At 41.2% G+C, this 23,335-nt stretch overlaps 1 protein-coding gene across 5 annotated transcripts in view; it reads left to right on the top strand.

Moving 5' to 3' along the window:
- The window catches only part of LOC134338247 (protein argonaute-1), an 89,227-nt gene that overhangs the window by 48,574 nt on the left and 17,318 nt on the right, over positions 1–23,335 (top strand). For all 5 annotated transcript variants that reach the window (XM_063033958.1, XM_063033960.1, XM_063033957.1 and 2 more), the window contains 7 exons: positions 703–850; positions 1,103–1,222; positions 3,041–3,163; positions 6,874–7,007; positions 11,857–12,041; positions 13,046–13,205; positions 20,287–20,377. In XM_063033958.1, coding sequence (XP_062890028.1) covers positions 703–850; positions 1,103–1,222; positions 3,041–3,163; positions 6,874–7,007; positions 11,857–12,041; positions 13,046–13,205; positions 20,287–20,377 — 961 coding nt within the window. The remainder of the gene's footprint in view (positions 1–702; positions 851–1,102; positions 1,223–3,040; positions 3,164–6,873; positions 7,008–11,856; positions 12,042–13,045; positions 13,206–20,286; positions 20,378–23,335) is intronic.

The following is a 23,335-nucleotide window of genomic DNA, read 5'->3' as shown; positions in this document are numbered from 1 at the left end:
ATGCCTTCTATTTATTTCCTTTGTAATCCAAGGCTGGCTCTCCCCACCTTACTGTTCTTGCTTTTAACTGGAATATACTTTAGTTGAGCACTGTGAAAAAATCTTTTTGAAACTCTTCCACTGTTTCTCAACTATCTCACCATTGTGTTCCCATTGTATGCCAGGCAACTCCTCCCTCATCCCGTCCCTTGTGTAGACATAATATGCTGTTTTTAGATCAGACTACTGCACCTCTTATTTGTATGAGAAACGTATTAATACTTTGACGCTCTTTCCAATAGGATTCCTAGCTGCATGGTTAGCAATTTTACTTGTCTCATTGCGTGGGACAGGTTCCATCATAGGTTCAATAGCATGCTGTTCAAGAAAACTGTCATTGATGCATTTTATGAAGTCCTCCATAAAGCTGCCTCAACCAGCTTGATTTGCCTGATCTGTGCAAGTTAAAAGTCCCCCACTTTTTACTTAATTATGGACTGCAAGGTTTGAAGCTTATCTTGGGGTCCAATAAAATGTAGAGATTGTACATTCTTGGTTTATGTCTGAGTGGTGTATGGGGAAGCAAAAGGAGAAATGAAATTGTGGACTGGTGGAAATCAAACCGAACTGGCCTTAGTTAAGGAAAGCATGCATGAGTTTATGCTTGGTGAACATTGGTAAAATGCGATGAGAGTTCATAATTGTGTGAATGTTTTCTCCCAGGTTCCCACTACAGCTGGAAAGTGGACAGACTGTAGAGTGCACAGTGGCTCAGTATTTCAAACAGAAATACAATCTGCAGCTAAAATACCCACACTTACCCTGTCTACAGGTGGGACAGGAGCAGAAGCACACTTACCTACCACTGGAGGTGAGAGATGATTACAATGTGGTTGCAGGTCATGTTCTGTAATTTTCCTATTAGTGTTTACTTTCTAAACAAGGCATCCTGCCTGTTCTTTACTGTGAGTCTCAATATGAATGTCAATGATGCCCTGTTATTAATCCTCTCCCTGGCTATTCTGACATTTTGCAGATCTAGATCTCTTGATAATTCTTACTTCATTGTTGCATTATTAAGCGGGATACCTTTTGCAGAATTATAATGACTTTTCTTTTGTAGGTCTGCAACATAGTACCAGGGCAGCGATGTATCAAAAAACTCACAGACAATCAGACATCAACAATGATCAAAGCAACAGCACGGTCAGCGCCCGACCGGCAGGAAGAGATTAGTCGATTGGTGAGTGACAGAAAACAGTGATTTCTGTGGCAGAGTTCATTTGCAGCTTCTGTTTAATTTGTGTGTAGATAATTGATAGGCCACTGTTAAAGAACGTTGAACGGCCTTCACACTTGTTTCTCTAGTTTGGCTACTGAAAACTAGACAATCAGTAAAAAGTTATTTTTACCTAAACCCCTACTGGTACACATCTTAAATTAAATTCTTTCCACACTCACTGTATCCGTTTATATTATTTTCAACAATTATTTAAATTGTTGTGCCTTGGCTTAACGGTCACTTGAGGTAACATTTTCCAAATTCTAATAAACAGCTGCGTGAAAACATCCTACCAACTATCCTTCTTACACCAGTCCTTCATTTATTAACTTGCCAGATGAAGACTTTTCATACCTATCTTCAAAAATTTCTTCTTGAACTCATTAACCTGTTTCTGGGTGAAGAAAGTGACAATTTTTCTTGATGATAAAATCACATCACTATTGTTTAATTCCAGTGAATCTTTTTGTGCTTGGAGACAGCCATAGTATGCAGAAAATGTTTGCACACACACACCCACCCCCACCCGCTATCCCACCCCAAGCCGCTGGTGACTTGTTCACTGAACCACGTAAGATAATGTGTCTTAGATTCAACATGGGCAATATCAAGGTTCTCTGCCAGCCTGATCCCACTTCAGCACAATGCTCTCTGAAAATCCAGGTTTCTTGTGAGACCCCTGAATGCGTGGACATTTTCAATATCTTGTAACAAAGACAAATATCAATTTTGAAATTCAACACTCCCATCAATGCATCTACGCAGTTTTTGGTTGCTTGAAGTGAGGGTATTTGAAGATAGAAGTCTTAGACCTGGCGCAAAGCTTGTGTTCTGCCAACCATCTGTTATCCATGCCGTCCTTTTTGGTCTCTGCACAAACTCTCCAAACTCATTGGAAGAATAAGTGAATCATTCTCTCCCAGGTTAACATCCTAAACATCGAGGTGCTAATCAGTTATGTTAGACTGGCCACCTTTACGTAAGTGACACTTTTTCTTCCGAACTGTATTGTAGAAGGGGCTGTCAAGTAGATAGAGAAAGATTCAAGGCTCAAGAGCTCCATGAAGAAATAACCGGCTTGTAGAAACCTCTGGCCCTTGGTTACTGAAAGTGAAGGGGCATTTGGCATGTTATCGGGAACCCCTAGGCCATGCATTGGGAGCACATGGAAGCTCTGCAAAAGACAAGAGTAGGCCTCTTCACAAACTATCCACTTGCCCACCATATCAACCATTTCCTTCTCCATCTATAGAAGTGTCTGCACTTCCCACATTGACATCATTAGCCACCCTAACAGGCACAAAACCAGAGTGGAAATTCTGGTTTCCTCCCACAGCCTGAAGACATACTGGTTAGTAGATTAATTGGTCACTGTAAATTGTCCTATGAGTAAGCTAGGTTTAAATAATTTGGTTGATGGACAGTGCGGCTTTTTGGGCCGGAAGGACCTATTCCACACTCTATTTCTAAATAAATAAATAAAGTCATCCTTTGTCCCAAAGGACTACCTAAGGGAAAGATCCCACTTTACTTCCTGCCTCCCTGACCTCAAGCTAACACTCCAGTTTTTCTTACTGCGTTTCTTTCTCCGCCATTGGTATCAGAACTTATCAACATCATGCCTGAAGGCTCTAAACCTCCTGCTTTTTGCTGCTTATTGAGCATCTTGCTATAGGAAAAGTAAGAAAAATAAATTAAAACTAGAAATCGCAATTTTTTGTGTGATTGTAAACTTTCCACCCATGACACATTATGCTAATTGACATCTTTAACTTGCAGATGAAGAATGCCAGCTACAACCTTGATCCTTATATTCAGGAATTTGGGATAAAGGTGAAAGATGACATGACAGAAGTCACGGGCCGAGTTTTGCCAGCGCCAATTTTACAATATGGAGGCCGGGTAAGTGAATGATCTTCTATATACAAAGTGGGTCGTTGTCTGTCATGGGGTGCAGCATTATAAAATGTTGTGGTACATCAAAGATTATTTGAGATGCAACTTTAGGTTATAGTGCAGAGGAGTTAAGTAGTATTTGGGCGCATGAATAGAATCCATACCTTATACTATGGCAGCTGTTCTTCACCATCACCATTCTTCTCAGAAGATGCAGCAAAGACAGTGAGTTTTTTCAAAAGGTCATTAGGTTTCCATGCATGCGTTCGATAGAGGAGTGGCATATATCGGAACATTCCTCTAGTTCACCTGTAATTGTGCTACTCAATACAGAGCTAAACAATTCAGATTAGTACTGCCATGGCATGTTCCTTTTAAGCTGCTTAAAAATCTGGAGATGTTGAAAAGGGGAAAATGTCAAACCAATGGACAGAATTGAAAGGACACTGAATGTGGACATTTCCTTAGAACAAGATTTAGGCTTGTTCTTCACATATTTGTAGAATGCCTTAGGGTTTTCTTTAATCCTGCTTACCAAGGCCTGTTTCACCTGTTCACTCTCCTCTGGCTTTTTGAAGCTATTTGCTTAGGAGATGGAAGATATTTGTAAAATATGTGTATGTGCCTATGTCCATATGTATGCAGCTGTGTGTCTGCATGTCATTGTGGATTTCAGCAGTATCCTGCTGGTTTCCCTACGATAAACAAACCTACACCAAATAAATGAAAAAGCTAGTTTGAGGATGCTGGGAAACTTGCAGGGAAAGTGGGGTAATGTTTCAATATGTGTCGTTAACCTGAAACATTAGCTGTTTCTAATTCTATGGATGTTCCTTATGACAAACATAGGGCATGTTTTCTTTGACAATTTCAGATCTCCTTGATCTGAGACACTTGCTTTAAGTGGAATTGCAAGCTTTACAGTAGAGAAGTCATGATATAAAACTGTTCTTTATTTTCTTGAATCTGTCATGTTTGGGAGATGAGAAATTCCCAAACATTGCTGCGTGCCAACTGACAAAATTGAAATATTAAATAAGATTCATGCTGTGTACATACATCTACTGATGCTTCTGGACACATCTTCAGTGATGTTCCTGGAATCATCAGGTGTTTCGGGTCTTTCAACATCATACAACCTCCTCCAGGTGACCCAGCCGGGGCTGATCAGACCCCAGCTTGTGTCCAGATGGCTAGCTACTTATGACTCCATAGCTCCCCTCTTTTGAGCCACAGCCACCTTGAGGCCCTCTCTGCCGCATCGGTGGTACTGCGGATGGCTCTCCTCTTCCTTTCTCCCTTGATGCCCAAAATGCTGAAGGCTCTAACTAAAGAATGGGCTACAAATCCCCTACAACCAACCTCCACTGGGAGACACCTCACTCTGCTAACAGTTGCTGACCACTCGTGCGTACTTGGAGAGCTTCCTTTCAAAGGCCTCTTCCAAGCTATCTTCCCATGGGACTGTCAGCTTCAGCAGCACCACTTGCTTAGTCGACTCAGATACTAGGACAATGTCTGGTCGCAGGGTGGTGGCTGCGATATGGTTGGGGAACTTCAGCTGCCCTTCGAGGTCACCAACATCTGCCAGACCCTTGCAGAGGTCAGAATGCCTGCAGATGTTCTTTTGGCAGGTATTGGCTGCTTCCCAGCTCTGACAAAGGCAATGGTCTGCTTGGAGGGTCGGGACCGCTTCGCCCACTCAACTCCTGCGCTGACAACTTCAGCGATGGTCTTCAGGACCTGATCATGCCTCCACCTATACCGTCCCTCACCAAGTGTCCTTGCACAGCCACTGAGGATGTGCTCCAGGGTTCCTCGCTTGGAGCACAGTGGGCACGCAGATGACTCTGCCTTGCCCCATGTGTGCAGGTTTGATGGGCTTGGAAGCACATCGTACACTGCCTGGATGAGAAATTGGATGCGGTGTGGTTCAACTTTCCAAAGATCAGCCCAGGTCACTTTTGCAAGCTCCATAGTAGAGAAGTCATGATATAAAACTGTTCTTTATTTTCTTGAATCTGTCTTGTTTGGGAGATGAGAAATTCCCAAACATTGCCACATGCCAACTGACAAAATTGAAATATTAAATAAGATTCATGAAAGACTTCCCAAATAATGCATTTTATGCCTTTTCTTAAACTCTTGGCTAATCAGTGACTTGTCTTCCACAAATATGAATTTCAAGATTTTCATACTTGATTTTGCATCTCAAATTAGGCTTTGCTGCATCCTAATTCAAATGTTCTTCTGCCTAATATCTTTTCACTCCAGTTCTTTTCCCTTCCCTTTTCACGTGACTCCCTGATTTCAAGGCTGCTACTTTGGTTCTCTCCATTCCTACGTCTGTTTTTCTCACCTTTACTCTTCATTCCAGCTGCGTCCTTACAAGATGCACTTATAATTGCCATGATTGATGGTACTGTTTAAGTTCCTGAAAAGTGTGTTGGAGCTGCCTCAAAGTCTGTTTGTACTGTCCAGCTATTCTGCAGAATGAATTTACGGCATCTGTCTGATACCCTTACAGATTGCTGAATACAGTTTCTCCTTTTTAGTGTTTTTTACTAAATCAGTGCTCAATCCCAAAAATGTGTACAGACGTAAATTCAGCTCTCAGCAAACCTCTGAAATGGTAATTGCTAGTTCCCTAAATCTAAACTGAAGAATGCATGGTATTACCAAAAGCTGTGAGGGGAGTATTTAGAAGGAAAGAAAATCTGCAATATATTAAATATTGATAGGACTTGTACATGATAAGGACAAAAGAGCTAAATTAGGATATCCACCTCTGACTAATTTAGCCTATCTTTAAGTCTCATCCATGCTCAGCTCTATATTTTAATTGATTGAGTGCTAAATGGGTAATACATTTGATCATAGCTTGAAACCTGTTTTTGAACTCGTAAGGAGGAGGCCATTCCTGGTGGCATTGCCCTGCTAAACCACAGCTGATGTCAGCCTGAGAACAAGCTCACCATCCCTGTTCCACAAGTAGATTAGTAAAAGAAAAATACGTTGAATCATTTTCTGACATTTTATGCTTTGAGATTCTTCTGGGTCAGTGAAACTATGAATAGAGTGGACAGTGTATGTTAATAGCCAGTGGGTTTAAGAGGCATTTGAACATATTTATTTGATAGTGTTTAAGCACTTGTTTTTACCATGCTATTTATCCTTCAGTATGTATACTAAGTGCCAATTTTTTCTTTTTTTAATCTCATATATAGAATGCTGTTTTTGAAGGAAGATGTTAGTTAAATATAAACGAGTTATATTTTACCCTGGATCATCTTCCATTTCCTTTTGCTATAGTCAAATATTAGGGCACTTATTAAGCTCAAACAAAAGCACCAACGTGGAGAGAGGTGTAACATAGCACATTTAGACATTAATTATAGCATCATGGAATTGGAGCATGGAGAGGCATTGCTCCATCACCAGATGAAACAGGATGTGAACACTTCATTGTTAGAAACTGCTGTTTGACTTGTGAGCAAGGAAACAAAAACAGAAAATTGAGATTACACTGAAGTGATTTCTGAAATATTATTGATGATTAGGCCAGTTCAGTTGGTTCTACAATAATTGCTAATAAGCTTTCTCCGTTACACCTGTAGTCTGTGGTCTACTATTGGAAAGCAGAGAGACTGAAAGGCAGGGTCACCTTTAATTCTACAGAAGTCCATCTTAAACTGTTTATCATCTGTGTTTCATAGAATCGAGCAATTGCCACGCCGAACCAAGGCGTGTGGGACATGCGTGGCAAACAGTTCTACAACGGGATTGAGATCAAAGTCTGGGCCATCGCCTGCTTTGCACCGCAGAAGCAATGCCGGGAGGAAGTGCTAAAGTATGCATGTTTTTAATTCATTACATGAGAGAAGAAGACTTGTACTTTATATCGTAACCTTTATTTCCTAAGGATATCCTAAAGCATTTCTCTCTGTCCATTCATTTTTCATTTGTATGCCACATGATCTTTCTGGGTCACTGAAACTAATGCTCAGACCACACAATGTAATTAGTGCCCAATGTGCTCCAGAGCCATTTTCAACACACTTATTTGATTAAATGGTTAGGCACTTGTTTTTTTTATAAATCATGCTATTTATCCCTCATTATGCATCATCCTCTTCAGGTGTATGTAGTTCTTGAAAGACTGCCTAAAGACCTTTATTTATATGCTATTTACAATAGTGTGGAACACTGAATCCAGTGGGTTCCAGTTAATTGGGACACATCTGGACCACAACATTTTGCCCCAATTAACTGAAGTTTCATGGACATAGTTAAAAAGGTGTATAAAAAATATTGTTTAACTGGGTAACAAATTATGTATTTAAGTTAAATACAGAACAAATTAGAACACCCCCAGTACTTCTACAGCACTATAAGACTGTGTTTCAGTTCCTTATAGTTATCGAAATTCATCCAGTGTATGCTGCTGTGTTCTTTTGATTGACTGTAAATAAACAAAACCAGCGCAGACACTTCGTGCAGATAATGGCCTTCCAGCATGAAGTAGTGTCTTAATCCAACAATAAAGTTCCTAGCATCCTGTGTAGTCATTAGCTCAATTTCAGATGTGTCGTTTTCATCACTATTTTCTACCTTCGTGCTTTGATACAATGGTTTTATTGAGTACATCTCCCAAATCTTCAGTTTAATTTTCATGCACGGTTTCTGGCATCTCCAAGCCTGAAGCTTGAAACAACAGTGAGCAAAACATTTCTGAATTATCTTACCTCTTATCAAACGTGCAATTTCAGTACTGCAGTTATCTCTGCAAACTGACTTTGCGTCATGTTAGGTGGCAGGCTTTTAGTTTGGTCCAGTAGGGTAAATTTTTTGATTGGTATCAAATCTTTCTGTGGCAAAGGTCTAAAATTTTTCAAAGTCAAAATTTAAGAAAACCAAAATCACCACTTTTTAAATCTGCATCTATTGGCCCAACTGAATAACGTAACACAAGAACATGCGACTGACCAACATTCCCTCAAATTTTTTTTACAGCTACACAGATCAACCATTGCTCTGAAAATTTTTACACAGCCTGAAAACTGCGTGGCATTTTAAATGTTTGTTTGTAATATGCATACTATGAATATTTAGAATAAAAATTGAAAAATCACATTTATATTTATTAATTGAAAGGTATAATGAAATACAGTACAACAAAGAAACTTGCATCTGATGAAGTTTTCTCATCTGTGTTTTCTCAGCTGCGCAGCAACAAAGGCTATGTGCACAGGAGCATTTCAGTTACTGCGTAGCCGCGAGGCCTAGAGGGAACAGTGCAACTGACACTATTTTTAAAACTGCTCACTCTAAGCACCGTGTACTATCTAATGTTCGGCAACAGTCTCCTGCCAATTAAGCAGCATTTTTTCTCCACTGGTTTTTGCTCTCTAAGAGTTATCCCAAATAAGCAACTGCCCCCATTAACCTCGATGGGCCACTTAAGTAGATTGCACTGCGTATTGAAATATTGAAGTGTTCCAATAAATAGGATGAGTAATCAGTTTAGCAGTGTTGGTGGAGGGATTAATTATTGGCTCGGTTGTGGTGAGTTGTCCATTGCTTTTTATAGGTGGTTTCATGGGATCATACATATCGATCTGAGCAAGAAAGTTCAAAACTATGAGAATGTCAACATCAATAATGCAAGATGGAGAAATTACCAAAGTTTTACAGGATGGTGCAACATAGATACAAAGCATTGGGCTTATTATGTCCGTGCCAGCTGTGTGCTTAGATTGTCCAGTTCACCAATCCCTGTTACTTCCCCTTATCCTTGTAAATATTTTCCAACTGTCCAGTCCTCTATGATTGTTGATATTGAATACGTGTCCGTCACCTTTGAGGCTATACCTTACAGATCACCACAACTTGAAAAATTATCTATAAACATCTTTCCAATCTGATTATTTTGCCAGTCATTTCAAATTCTTATGTTACTGGAAACTGTGTTACTTTAAGCTTTTCATAATTTTGGATTTCTCAAAACTCTTAACTTTTGCTGGTCTGTGGTCTCTCACAGCCCCATGGTCCCAAGTTCATTCCTAATCTATTCAGAGTTTGCCTGCTGTCTTTTCCGGCATTGGTTTCTCCCACCTTCTCTTTTCTTGGTAACCATAACATTCGGTGTAGGAGTCATGTAGCTATTTTCTGTTTCTCTGCATTGTATTTTCTGTTGTATGTTTATTATGGATCACAGTAATTTGTCACAAGTGTTGGGGCGAGGTAGAGGCAAATAAGTATTGTTACATGTTCATACTTTGTTCCAGAGGGACAACTGGAATGATTTTTTTTTTTGTTACCTGCTTAAATACACTTAAAGAACACTTAAATCTGTTAATATTACCACTTGAAGCATTTATTTCAATATCGCTAGTTTTATGTCCTTTATTTTTGTTACAAGATTGTTCATCTTTGCTAGTTTCTTATTAAAAGATTGAGCATACTTTCTTCAACATTACAACTTTGTTATTGTGGAAAGCGCATCATGCGGTGTCAATCCTGTGCTTAGTCTCTGAGCAGTTTTGTTTTTGTTTTATTCTATCCCATATTTCTGCTGGCTGGTTTTATTGCTCCAAAGTACTGTTCAATATTGTTGATTTGAAATGGTCACAATCTCATTTTAGGGAAGCTTACAAGTCATTTCCTCCCTGAAGACTTGCAGGTTAATTGGCTACATTGAAATAGTGCTCAGTGAAGTTTAATGGCAAAACTAATCAAAGGGGATTTTCTTTGATATATCATACGTTCTTGCAACCTAAGCTCTGGCTATTTCTGTATCATGTTTATTATCACTGCCATATTTCGTGAAATTTGTTGTTTTATGATAGTACATAAAAATTACTATGGTTAAAATAAGAAATATAAAATAAGTAATTTAAAAAGAGAGCCAGACAGTGAGGTAGTGTTCATTCAGAAATCTAATGGCAGAGAGGAAAAAGCTGTTCCCAAACCCATTGAGTGTGCGCCTTCAGGCTCTTGTATCTCCTTGCTGATAAGAAGAGGGCATATGCTTGGATGGTGAAGGCCCTAAATGATGTCTTTAGACTGTGGGAGGAAACCGGAGCACCCACGCTGTCACGGGGAGAACATACAAGCTCCTTATGGACAGCGGCAGGAATTGAACCCATGTAGCTGGTATTGTAAGGTGTTGTGCTAACCTTTACGCTACTATAACCTATTCTTTCTCGCATACCCATCATCTCCACTGTACTCATGGCAATTTATAGTAGCCAGTTAACTTACCAGCTTGTCTTTGGAATGTGGGAGGAAACTAAAGCACCCACACAAAGCCCACATATTCATAAGAAATATCCAAGCTCCGCTCACAGCTGACTAATAACTAGCTTGCTTTATCATTCTGTGTTTTTAGCGGTCTTCTTAACTTGATACTTTAAGATTTTTACACCACTTAATCATTTGTTGCTACTATCTAAAAAATTTATCTGCTATTGCCCCTCCTTGTATCTACCTGTGTTATGAATAATTAGTTGTATATGCCTGTTTCATTTGTCTGTCCTGTCCTTCAGTAGTCTTTATATTTACTTAATGATTTACCATATCATCTGCAAACTTTAAAATCATCATTTATTTATATTCAAGCTCATGTCGTCAAAAAGATCAGAGATACCAGTATGCTCCACTTATCTCCCCTTCCCACATCACCATCTTTGTCTGCGAAACATCTGTTACGACTCCTGCTTCTGTTCTTAAGCCAATTTTTTATCATGTTGCTACTGTCTCTTTAATTCCACAGGGTTTAGGCACTTTGTCAAATGCTCATGTACAGTACATATCACTGTCATCTTTGTTATTTCATTAAAATACTTGATCAAATTTACATGGTTTATCATGAGCATATTCTTCCTGATTTTTGTTTACTGCCTGTACTACTTAAAATGCTGATTAATTTTCTGCAGAAACTGTAACACATTTTTATTGTTTTTTTCCCGTTGGAAACCGTAACATTTTGGTCTAAGTGACTGGGGGTGTCAATCTTTAAAGAAATGACCATGTTCTATTTTATATTTTATCTTAATTACTGCCTCCCTTTATTGTTCCAAACTATTATCCGGTATTGTTGCTGAGTTCAAATGGTCACATTCTCATTACAGGACAACCTATAGGAAACACTACAAGGGTTCCAGCTCTGTGGGAAAAGGGTGGATGGGAGTGCAGCTCATTAGGCATTAATTCAATTTTGAAGATGCATGAAATAGTTTCAATGCCTACATTTATGCCTGCTCTCTTTGGAAAGAGCAACTTCACTCAGCATATAAAATGTGGAACATGATTCCTCTTGTGCACAGCTCACTCTTCTGTTCAGTGGTCTGTTGGTATACCTTTGTGGTTCTTTAGCAATCAGCATACTAAATTATAACAGCAAGTTCAAAAGGAAAGATTATGCATCATGGTTATGAACAGTTATTGCTAGTTTTAATCTACTTTAATTTCCATACAGAGAGCCATAAATGTAAGGAGGAAAGTACAACTCAACTCCTGAGAGTAACGCAGTAACAGATTTTATGACAAAAGAACATTTGCACAACAGCAAAAGCTTCCCATGAAGCTTGAAGTTTAAGCCTTTTGTTTTGAGCAATCAAATTACAATCACGTGGTGTTCTCATTGAAAATTGTATTGTTCAACACAACATTGAAACTTATGGCTTTCAATCATACAGGAGTTTCACTGACCAGCTGCGGAAGATATCTAAGGATGCAGGGATGCCAATCCAGGGACAGCCATGCTTTTGTAAATACGCACAAGGAGCTGACAGTGTGGAACCGATGTTCAGGCATCTAAAGAATACCTATTCAGGCCTCCAGCTTGTCATTGTTATTCTACCTGGGAAAACACCTGTCTATGGTAAGAAGGGCAAAGGACTGGTGTAGTTCTGAGTCAATTATACAAGAGGTTCTCTAGCACCACCTGGTGACAAATACTGATCAATTTCCTCTCATTCTTCCTTTCTGTCAATTATGGATGAAGTAACTGATTCATTTTCCTGCAGCCATATTCTGTAACTGTAACTACCTTTGTATTAAAAAATAACCTGAAGCCAAGCACATTTACTCAGTCTATCGTCAAGTTCTTGCATCAGGATGCTCTAAAATTCAGTCCTTGTAAAAGCAGATGATATCAGCGGGGCATGCAAATGATTTATTAAAAATAAATACAAATCTCGGGTTTACAGAGGAGCAGATTGGATTGTATTATCTACCATAATTGCAAAGCACTAGTGCCAATTGTAAATTAACCTGCAGGCTCTGGTCAAATACAGGATTAGGACACAATTTTAAATTTCTCTTAGATTCAGGTAGTTTGGTGATATTTAACATTACAGCTTACACTTCAAAGGCTGGCCATCTGCGGTAAGTACTGCCGCATTATCAAATGAAATTAAAAAGTACGCACCAGATCCTGTGCAAAGAAACAGTTAATGCTTCAGGAGGAGAGAGGCAGAAAGAATAAAATTAATATCTGCAGCAAGGATGAAGCAGGGTATGCAATTCTTGTTGCCTGTGGAGGCATCTCTTTGCAAATATTGATAGTTTCAGGAGTCAAAAAGTCAGGAGCGATTCTTTCAATCTATGTTGTACAGTACTTTTATTGAAAATTATGAAGCCTTATCTAACATCTGCTAATGTTAGCTGAGTTCTTAGTATTCTCAGGTGAAAAGCTCAGACAATTTATCCAGTAAGTCATTTCTTCAAACAAACACATAATAATTAACAAAATCTAAGAATTATTTTCAAAACTTTGGTAATAAGAGATCTGTCCTATTAATTTAAATATTCCCAATAAACAATAACAATTACAAAACTATATTACCTGCTTTGTGACAATGATGTTTTTCTGTTCCTATGCAGCTGAAGTGAAGCGTGTAGGTGATACTCTTCTTGGTATGGCCACACAATGTGTTCAGGTGAAAAATGTTGTGAGAACATCTCCTCAGACACTTTCAAACCTCTGCCTGAAAATCAATGTGAAATTGGGTGGAATCAACAACATTCTAGTGCCTCATCAACGGTAAGACTTGTATTTCATGTAAGTAAATTAACATTAGTCTAGTTGGTATTAAAATTGATAGGCAGCTAAAACAACAGTTTTGATATGGACTGTGAGAAATTCTCTCCTTTGTTCAAGACCCCACTTATGACTAGAAAACATTGAAAGTTCTCATCATTGTGCTCATTTTATGGAGGTTCTATGGGCCAATTCACAAGTGCTGGATGAAAAACCCGTTTACAGAATTTCATGTGAAATCAAAATGGTTTATTCCTTTAAACTCTTTGTCAAATTGAAGAGATGAGGAACGGTACAGCTGACGGTGGGGTATATCATTAGCACACTTAATTCAAAACTTTTGCTGCCTTTTGGAAGCTCACAAAATGGCAGGTTTTCTTTAGATTTTAATAGTGACTATCAGGTATTTGTTTATCTGGCTATCTGGAACCAGTCATAACTTCCATTCCTCTTTTATTCTCCATGTGAGAGTTTTGTAGAATTGACTGTGCTTCTTTCATTTTGGAAGAGAGAAGAGGAAAGCAAATGAAGCTTTTCCACCATCTGTATGTTAAGAAATACATCTTGGTGCTTTTTCTTGGTGGACTTTATTTTGGTGTGTTTCCTATTTCAAAGATGTTCTAATTTGTGAAATTGTGCAAGATCATAACGTGTGACAAGCTATATTTTGACAGTAAATTGATTCATGTGACACGAGAAATTCTGCATTTAAAAGTTCCTATATACAGTAACTTTTATTAGTTGGATGAAGTCTTTTCTTAGAAGTTTGGTTAAACTGAATATTAAAATGTACTTAATTCTAGAGATCTCCACGATGTTGATGCAGTACGATGAATTTCACTGCATGTTTAACTGTGCATGCGACAAATAAAGCTAATCTTATATCTTCTATTTGTACCTGATACTGGAACATGAAGCTGTCAGGCAGGCTGACATTCTTATCAAAACTGAGATTTCTGTGGAAAGCATGAAAAGAATGATTATAATCATTTTGCCCAACGTGAGCTCTATATTTAAGGTCATATTTGAAGACCAAGACTTTAGACTAAATGTAGAGCTTATGGTTTACTAATCTGCAATGATCCTGATGTATTTCCAACACATGGATAACTGCAGAAAGCCCTTGAGAATTTGCAGGAACCTCATTGATGATATTCTTAAGGGTTTTCGGCAGTTATATCAGAATTGTAAAGCTAATAACATCCTTTTTCACACCACTGTTTCCAGGATCAAAGTCCTGATCGCACTCAGATGAGTGGGCCACATGATTCACATATCTGACCTTAGTCCCCAAAAGCAAGTACGTTGAGCCTTGTCATACTAAAAGATTTTATAACTAGAACAAAGGCATTGCAACACTTTTTTTAAAAAAAACTCACTAAATTTTATAGACTCCTCCCTGGGGGGGGGGATGTAACGTTCATACCAACACTTACGAATCCCTCACCAATGACTACTGAAACAGAGGAGGAGCAGCCTTGAAGGTATGAAGGAGTGACACAGAGCTCAGATGCAAATGCTGCAAAGAGTGTACAGCATTCCAAGCAATGTCAAGCAAGAGAAAATCTGCAGATGCTGGCAATCAAAGTAATACACACAAAATGCTGGAGGAACTCAGCAGCCCAGGCAGCACCTTTTGGGGAAAGAAAGTATACAGTTGATGTCTCGAGCCGAGACGCTTCAACGGGACTGGAAAAAAGAGATTTGGAGTCAGAGTAAGAAGGTGGGGGGAGGAGAGGAAGAAGTACAAGGTAGTAGATGATAGGTGAAACTGGGAAGGAGGGGTTGAAGTAAAGAACTGGGCAGTTGATTGGTGAAGGAGGTAAAGGGCTGGAGAAGGGGTAATCTGATAAGGAGAGGACAGAGAGCCATGGAAGAAAGGGAAGGAGGAGAATCACCAGAGGGAGGTGATGGCAGGTAAGGAGATATGATGAGAGAGGGAAATGGGAATGGTGAAGGCGGAGCGGGATTACTGAAAGTTTGAGAAATCAATGTTCACGCCATCAGGTTCGAGACTTCCCAGGCAGAATATAAAGTGTTGTACTTCCCACCTGAGTGTGGCCTCATCGCGACAGTAGAGGAGGTCATGGTCTGGCATATGGCAATGAAATGGGTGGCCACCAGGAGATTTCACTTTTTCTCAGCAAGGCACTCTCCTAATCTACGTCAGGTCTCACCAATATACAGGAGGCCACACTAGGAGCACCGAATGCATTAGATGACCCCAGCAGACTCACAGGTGAAGTGTCGCCTCACCTGGAAGGACTGTTTGGAGCCCTTAATGGTAATGAGAGAGGAGGTATAGGGGCAGTTATAGCACTTGTTCTATTTGCAAGGATAAGTGTCAGGAGGGAGATCAGTGGGGAGGGATGAATGGGCTAGGAATTCACAAAGGGAGTGATCCCCACAGAAAGCTGAAAGTGAGGGGGCACGGGGGAGGGCGAAGAGATGTGCTTGGTGGTAGGATCCCATAAGCGATGACAGAAATTGTGGAAGCTTGTGCTGGACACGGAGGCTGGTGGGGTGGTAGGTGAAAACGAGGAACCCTATCCCTGGTGGGGTGGCAGGTGGATGGGATGAGGACAAACATAGGTAAAATGGAAGAGAAGCAGTTGAGGGCAGCATTGATGGTGGAGGAAGGGAAGCCCCTTTCTTTGAAGAAGGAGGACACCTCATTAGTTATGGAATGAAAAACCTCATCCTGAGAGCAGATGTGGCAGAGATGGAGGAATTGAGAGAAGGGGGTGGCATTTTTACAAGTGACAGGGTGGGAAGAGGTAGTCCAGGTAGCTGTGAGAATCCTTGGCTTTAAAAGGTATCAGTAGATAAGCTGTCTCCAGATAGAGCAATCAAGAAAGTGCAGGGAGGTGTTGGAAATGGACCAGGTAAAGTTGTGGGCAGGGTGGAGACCATGAAGACCCTGGCGAGACTTGTTCTGGAGCTGCTCCGGCCTATGGTCAAGCCACACTTAGATCCCCTCCCGTTCACCTACCAGCCCCGACTAGGAGTTGAGGATGCCATCGTCTTCCTGCTGAACCGTGTCTACGCCCACCTGGCCAAGCCAGCGAGCACTGTGAGGGTCATGTTTTTTGACTTCTCCAGTGCATTCAACACCATCCGCCCTGCTCTGCTGGGGGAGAAGCTGACATCGATGCAGGTGGATGCTTCCCTGGTATCATGGATTCTTGATTACCTGACTGGCAGACCACAGTACGTGTGCTTGCAGCACTGTGTGTCTGACAGAGTGATCAGCAGCACTGGGGCTCCACAGGGGACTGTCTTGTCTCCCTTTCTCTTCACCATTTACACCTCGGACTTCAACTACTGCACAGAATCTTGTCATCTTCAGAAGTTTTCGGATGACTGCCATAGTTGGATGCATCAGCAAGGGAGATGAGGCTGAGTACAGGGTTACGGTAGGAAACTTTGTCACATGGTGTGAGCAGAATTATCTGCAACTTAATGTGAAAAAGACTAAGGAGCTGGTGGTAGACCTGAGGAGAGCTAAGGTAACGGTGACCCCTGTTTCCATCCAGGGGGTCAGTGTGGACATGGTGGAGGATTACAAATACCTGGGGATACAAATTGACAATAAACTGGACTGGTCAAAGAACACTGAGGCTGTCTACAAGAAGGGTTAGAGCCGTCTCTATTTCCTGAGGAGACTGAGGTCCTTTAATATCTACCGGACGATGCTGAGGATGTTCTACGAGTCTGTGGTGGCCAGTGGAATCATGTTTGCTGTTGTGTGCTGGGGCAGCAGCCTGAGGGTAGCAGACACCAACAGAATCAACAAACTCATTCGTAAGGCCAGTGATGTTGTGGGGATGGAACTGGACTCTCTCACAGTGGTGTCTGAAAAGAGGATGCTGTCTAAGTTGTATGCCATCTTGTCAATGTCTCCCATTCACTACATAATGTACTGGGTGGGCACAGGAGTACATTCAGCTAGAGACTCATTCCACCGAGATGCAGTACAGAGCGTTATAGGAAGTCATTCCTGCCTGTGGCCATCAAACTTTACAACTCCTCCCTTGGAGGGTCAGACACCCTGAGCCAGTAGGCTGGTCCTGGACTTATTTCATAATTTACATATTACTATTTAACTATTTATGGTTCTATTACTACTTATGGAGCAACTGTAATGAAAACCAATTTCCCCCGGGATTAATAAACTATGACTATGACTATGAAGCTGGAGGCAAAAGTTGATGAAGTCAATGAGCTCAACATGGGTGCAGGAAGCAGCACCACTGCAGTCATTGATGTAGCGTAGGAAAAATTGGGGAGTGATACCAATGTAGGCTTGAAACATAAGATGTTCCACGTAGCAGACACAGCTGAGACTCCTGCAAGTGCCCATGGCTACTACACCTTTTGTTTGAAGGAAGCGATTGGAGCTGAAGGAGAAATTATTGAGTGTGAGGACCTGTTCCGCCAGATGAAGAAGAGTGGTGGTGGAGGGAAACTGGTTGGGCCTGGTGTCCAGAAAGAAGTGGAGGGCTCTGAGGCCTTCCTGATGGGGGATGGAGCTGTGTAGGCACTGGGTATCCATGGTGAAAATGAGACAACCAGGGCGAGGGAACATTGAAGCCATTGAAAAGATCAAGAGTATGTGAAGTGTCACGGGTATGGGTAGGAAGGGACTGAACTGGGGCGAGGGGGTGCAGTGGGGAATGAAACAGAGTCAAGGTGCACAGGTATAAGTTCAGTTGGGCTGGAACAAGCTGAAATGACGGAAGCAGGGTTATGGATCTTGGGAAGGAGGTAGAAATGGGAGGTATGGGGTAAGGGAACTGAGGTTTGTGGCAGTGGATGGGAGATCCCCAGAGTTAATAAGGTCAGTGATGGTGGGGGTGACAGTGGCCTGAGGCTCTTTAGTGGGGTCCTGTTCAAGGGGTAAGTAAGAGGAGGTGTCCGAGAGTTGTTGCTGGGCCTCAGCGAGGTAGAGGCCAGTCTGCCAGACTACTGCAGCACACACACATACCCCTTCCCAAATCTGTGGGTTTGATTGTGAAGTTAGGAGAGTGGAGAGCAATGCATTTGGAAGGAGTGAGAGAATTGGGGAAACGAGTAGTAAAGTCGAGAAGGCTGATATCTCATTGGCAGTTAGCAATGAAAAGGTCTAGATCAAGCAGTAGACCCAGAGCGGGGTGTCCAGGAAGGGGAGGATGGTTGAAGATGGAAGAAGGGATCAATGGTGCAGGCTAGAGAGTCCTTGCCAAAGAGGTAGGTATGGTGACAACAGAGCAAGAGCTCAGCATCACTCATGGAGGTGTGGGTGCAGGGGGCAACGGTGAGGCCCTTGCTGAGGACAGATCGGAAGGGAAAAGAGGGTTGGTAGTGTCTGAGGAGAGAGGAGAGTAGGCATGTTCAGAGAAGGTGTGGTGAGAGGAAGATGGAGTCTCCAAGGACCCAAAAGCTGGCGGAACCTGAGAGGCATGGGATGGCAGAGTGGTGGTGGTGTAAGTGGAGTCTGGGGTTCCAGCGCAACGTGTAATGGGCCAGACTGGAGGTGCTGTTGGTCATGGTCCAGGCTGGAGTCAGAGGTTGCTCAATAGGCACTTCGAAGGTGTCTGGGGTTGTTGGAACCTGCGTTGATGGCAGCGGAGTCCCGGTTCTGAATCTGTTCAGAACTGATTGTTAGAACTATTGAGGTGGGCAGCAGGGATTGCGGTCTGGAGCCATATTGTGAGTCCGTTTTGCCGAGCTCAGTCCATCAGAAAAAGCGGGATCTCTCGGTGGCCACCCATTTTAATTCTGCTTCCCATTCCCATTCCGACATTTCAGTCCATGGCCTCCTTTGCTGCTGCAATGAGGCCACACTTGGGTTGGAGGAACAATATCTTACAATTCCATTTGGGCAGCCATCAACATGATGGCATGAACATCGATTTCTCGAACTTAGGGTAATTGCCCCTCTTCCCTCCCCCCTTGCTCACCAGCGACTGAAGAGGCTGGTCCCATATTCTTTTGCAGAACTAGAAAGGAAGTATCTCTTCCTTAACACTGAAGGATTACATGAGAGAGAAATGAAAGTACACTTAAAGATTTTAAAAAGTCCATGCTGATACATAGCATCTGTCATTTATCAGTAAGTTTCTGGTTAGTTAATCCATATGATTATATACGTTAGAACAATAAGAGCAGCTATAGAGATGGAACTGCTTCTGAGTTTTTTTTAGGCTACTGTAATGACAAATCAGAAAAGCCTAAAAACATCCTAGGCATTTCACAGCACTATAATTAGATAAAATATTGGCTCTAAAGCCAATATTGAGGATTAAATGATATTGGGAGAAAATTTTTACAGCATTTCTCATCAACAGGCTGGGACTGATTTAAGTTAAAATTAAATCATATTTACATGTTCTGTTACATGCAATCTGTAAGGTAGTACTTCATGTTTTAAGTGCTAATTTACAAGCATCTTTGCAATAGCAGTGAAACAAATTCTGCAATTTCAGTTGAATCAAGTTCGGCATTCCTTGCCTTTCATGTCTTAATGTGCTATTTTTGTTCTTGCATTTATGTTTGCGCAATTGTGCTTTCGATAATTTAACAGTGACAAAATCTGATGGGGTCTTTTTGCTTTTTTTCTGTCCAATTACTAGATTGATACTCGACTGTAATTGTTACAGGGCAGAAGCAGTAGCAGTAAATTAGCATCTAACACTTATAACACTATTCTGAAAAGCCTCTCAGCAGGACAATTGTGACTTGGAATGGTGAAATCAGGAAGTGGATCAAAGCCAAGAATTCATACCTACCAATATCAAGACTTTCGATTTCTGTACAAAATAAATAGATGATGATTGAACAGAATATATGAAAATTAAATGCTGAGAAGTTAATTGAAATACTTATTTTATAACTTTTGCCTAGAAGCCTTAAATTATCATACATGGCTTGTGCAGTCCATAAATACAAAATTTAGGAAAGTACCATAAAATGGGCATGAGGTTCTTTATTTTTAACAAAATAAAATTTTAGCAATGTTGTAACTTGTTGTTCAATTCAGTGTTTTAATAATTTGTTCACTTTAGGCAGGTTTATTAATAATTTCCACCTGTTTCTTTTCCAGTTCAGCTGTGTTCCAGCAGCCTGTGATCTTCTTGGGAGCTGATGTCACACACCCACCAGCTGGAGATGGCAAGAAGCCCTCAATAACAGCAGTAAGTTTATATTGTCTGGTATTATTACTTCGAATGTTACCTGTGAAATATAATTGAAGTATTTTTATCCATGAATTAGAGAGATTCGTGAGAAATGAAGTCCCACATTCACTTGCTTTCTTCATGGCATTGTAAAAAACAAGTTAACTTGCACTCAGAGAGCTGTTTTCAACAGTAGCCAATTCAAATTACACACTTTCTTAGCACCTCAGCATTTTTAAGCAAAAAAATGGCAAATTTCTGAAACTTCCTAACAAATGATGAATGTGTTTCTCATTGGTTTGTGTATTTTTAATCGGGGCTTCGGTCATCATAAGGTTCTGATAATCCACTATTCAGTTGTTCAGATAGCCAGATGGTTCAGCATCTGGCTTACTGGGTAAACTGTCCAACATTCCTCAAGGTCATCAGTGACTCACTTCCCATGCTCTTAATACTCACTGGAGCCCCATTTCTTGACTTCTCAAACTCTCTGAGGCCTTCCCCCTTACTTATAAATTCATTGGGTTCTCGTTTCCCACAGTCTCTTTAAACACGGTAATTTATTCCATTACCTTGCAACAACTACAAGTGCTAGTGTGTTCATTGGAATAACATCCAATCGTCTGGAAAACCTTGCACCGCCATAGTACCAATGGTACTGGATTATTGAGGTTTCACTGTGTATAGATAGTAACAATTCATTTCCAAATGTGCCTGAGAAATGAAGCTCCAGTAGGAACTGCTTCATTTTGAATCTTGGCAGCAACATAAGGAGAATTTGACTCAGCTACTTTGGCCCAAAGTGCAAGCGTTGACGAGTGTAAAAGTGCTGCTGTCTTCTGAAGCATTGACATGAATGCACATACTTGTCTAGGCAGTAATAATAGGTGTTGGGTTTCTTGGAGGGTTCAAGGTAAATTTATTATCAAGGTATGTATTTGTCACCATATACTACCTTGTGATTAGTTTCCTTGAGGCTTTTACAAGAAAATAAATACAATAGAATTTATAACAAAGACTGGCAAACAACAAATATGCAAAAGAAGACAAATCATGCAAATCATTTTTTTTAGAAGTAAATAAATAATACTGACTTGCAGAGTCCTTGAAAGTGAGTTTGTAGGTTGTGGAATTAGTTCAGCATTGAGGTGAGTGAAGTTATCCACACTGGTTCAGCAGCTTGTTCCTGAACCTGGTTGTGTGGGACCTAAGGCTCCCGTACCTCCAGCCCATCGGTAGTAACAAGAAGAGAGGATGGCCTGGATGATGGGGATCCTTGATAGTGAGTTTGTAGGTTGTGGAATTAGTTCAGCATTGAGGTGAGTGAAGTTATCCACACTGGTTCAGCAGCTTGTTCCTGAACCTGGTTGTGTGGGACCTAAGGCTCCCGTACCTCCAGCCCATCGGTAGTAACAAGAAGAGAGGATGGCCTGGATGATGGGGATCCTTGATAGTGAGTTTGTAGGTTGTGGAATTAGTTCAGCATTGAGGTGAGTGAAGTTATCCACTCTGGTTCAGCAGCCTGTTCGTTGTAGGGTAATAACTGTTCCTGAACCTGGTTGTGTGGGACCTAAGGCTCCCGTACCTCCAGCCCATCGGTAGTAACAAGAAGAGAGGATGGCCTGGATGATGGGGATCCTTGATAGTGAGTTTGTAGGTTGTGGAATTAGTTCAGCATTGAGGTGAGTGAAGTTATCCACTCTGGTTCAGCAGCCTGTTCGTTGTAGGGTAATAACTGTTCCTGAACCTGGTTGTGTGGGACCTAAGGCTCCCGTACCTCCAGCCCATCGGTAGTAACAAGAAGAGAGCGTGGCCTGGATGATGGGGATCCTTGATAGTGAGTGCTGCTGTCTTGTTCCAGTGCTCCTCGTAAATGTGCTCAGTGGTTTTGCTTGTGATGGACTGGGCTATACCCACCACCTTTTGTAGATGTTTCCATTCCTGGGTATTGGTGTTTCCTTACCAGGCTGTGGTGCAACCGGTCAGGATACTCTCCATTGTGCATTTATAGAAGTTTGTCAAAGTTTTAGATGACGTGCCGAACCTACCCAAACTTCTAAAAAGGTAAAGGTGCCATCGTACCTTTTTAGTGATGGCATTTACATGCTGATCCCAGGACAGATCCTCTGATATACTAACATCAAGGAATTTAAATTTACTGTCTCTCTACACCCCTGCTCCCTTAATGAGGACTGGTTCATGGATTTCTGCCACCACCTCCTGTTATCAATAACCATTTTGCTGACATTGAGCGATAGGTTGTTACGGCACCATTCAACCAGATTTTCAGTCTCCTTCCATCAGCACCTTTGGTTCAGCCAACAACAATGTTGTCATCAGGAAACTTAAGTATGGCATTGAAGTTGTGCTTAATTATGCAATCATAGGTATAAAGTGAGTAGAGCAGGGGTCTATGCACACAGCTTTGTGGCGCATCTGTGTTGATGGTGATTGTGGAGGAGATATTGTAGCCAATACACACTGACTGGTATCTGCAAGTGAGGAAATCGAGGATTCAATTGCACAGGAAGGTGTCTGGGTCTAGGAGCGCAGTGATTAGTTTCAAGGGGATGATAGTGTTGAATGCTGAGCTGTAGCAGCCTCACTGTCCAGCTGTTCCAGAGCTGAGTGAACGGCCATTGAAATGGCATCTGCTGTGGACCTGTTGTGATGGTAGGCAGAGTGATACCTAACATCTCATAAGCATCCATTAATGCTGTGCACTTGGATGCTGCAGTCAATATCTGCCACTGCTCCACTCTTCCAAAGCCTTTGATGGTTGAAGTTGAAGTTGAAGGTGCCAAGCCAGAATCAAGAGCAATCAGTCTTGAATCCCCTTTAGGAACTGCAGCTCATCCCAAAGCTGCTTCATGTCAATACATCCGCTTCCTGGCAAGGAGTTTTCTTTCATGATGTTAAATCGTCATCATCATCAGGTGCCGTGCCTAGTTTGAGCTTTCTTTTTTTTTTCTTTTT

This window comes from Mobula hypostoma, chromosome 26, assembly GCF_963921235.1.
Source record: "Mobula hypostoma chromosome 26, sMobHyp1.1, whole genome shotgun sequence".
Taxonomy (NCBI): domain Eukaryota; kingdom Metazoa; phylum Chordata; class Chondrichthyes; order Myliobatiformes; family Myliobatidae; genus Mobula; species Mobula hypostoma.
The sequence above is the reverse complement of the archived record's forward strand: the minus strand, read 5'-3'. Positions and strand labels throughout refer to the sequence as shown.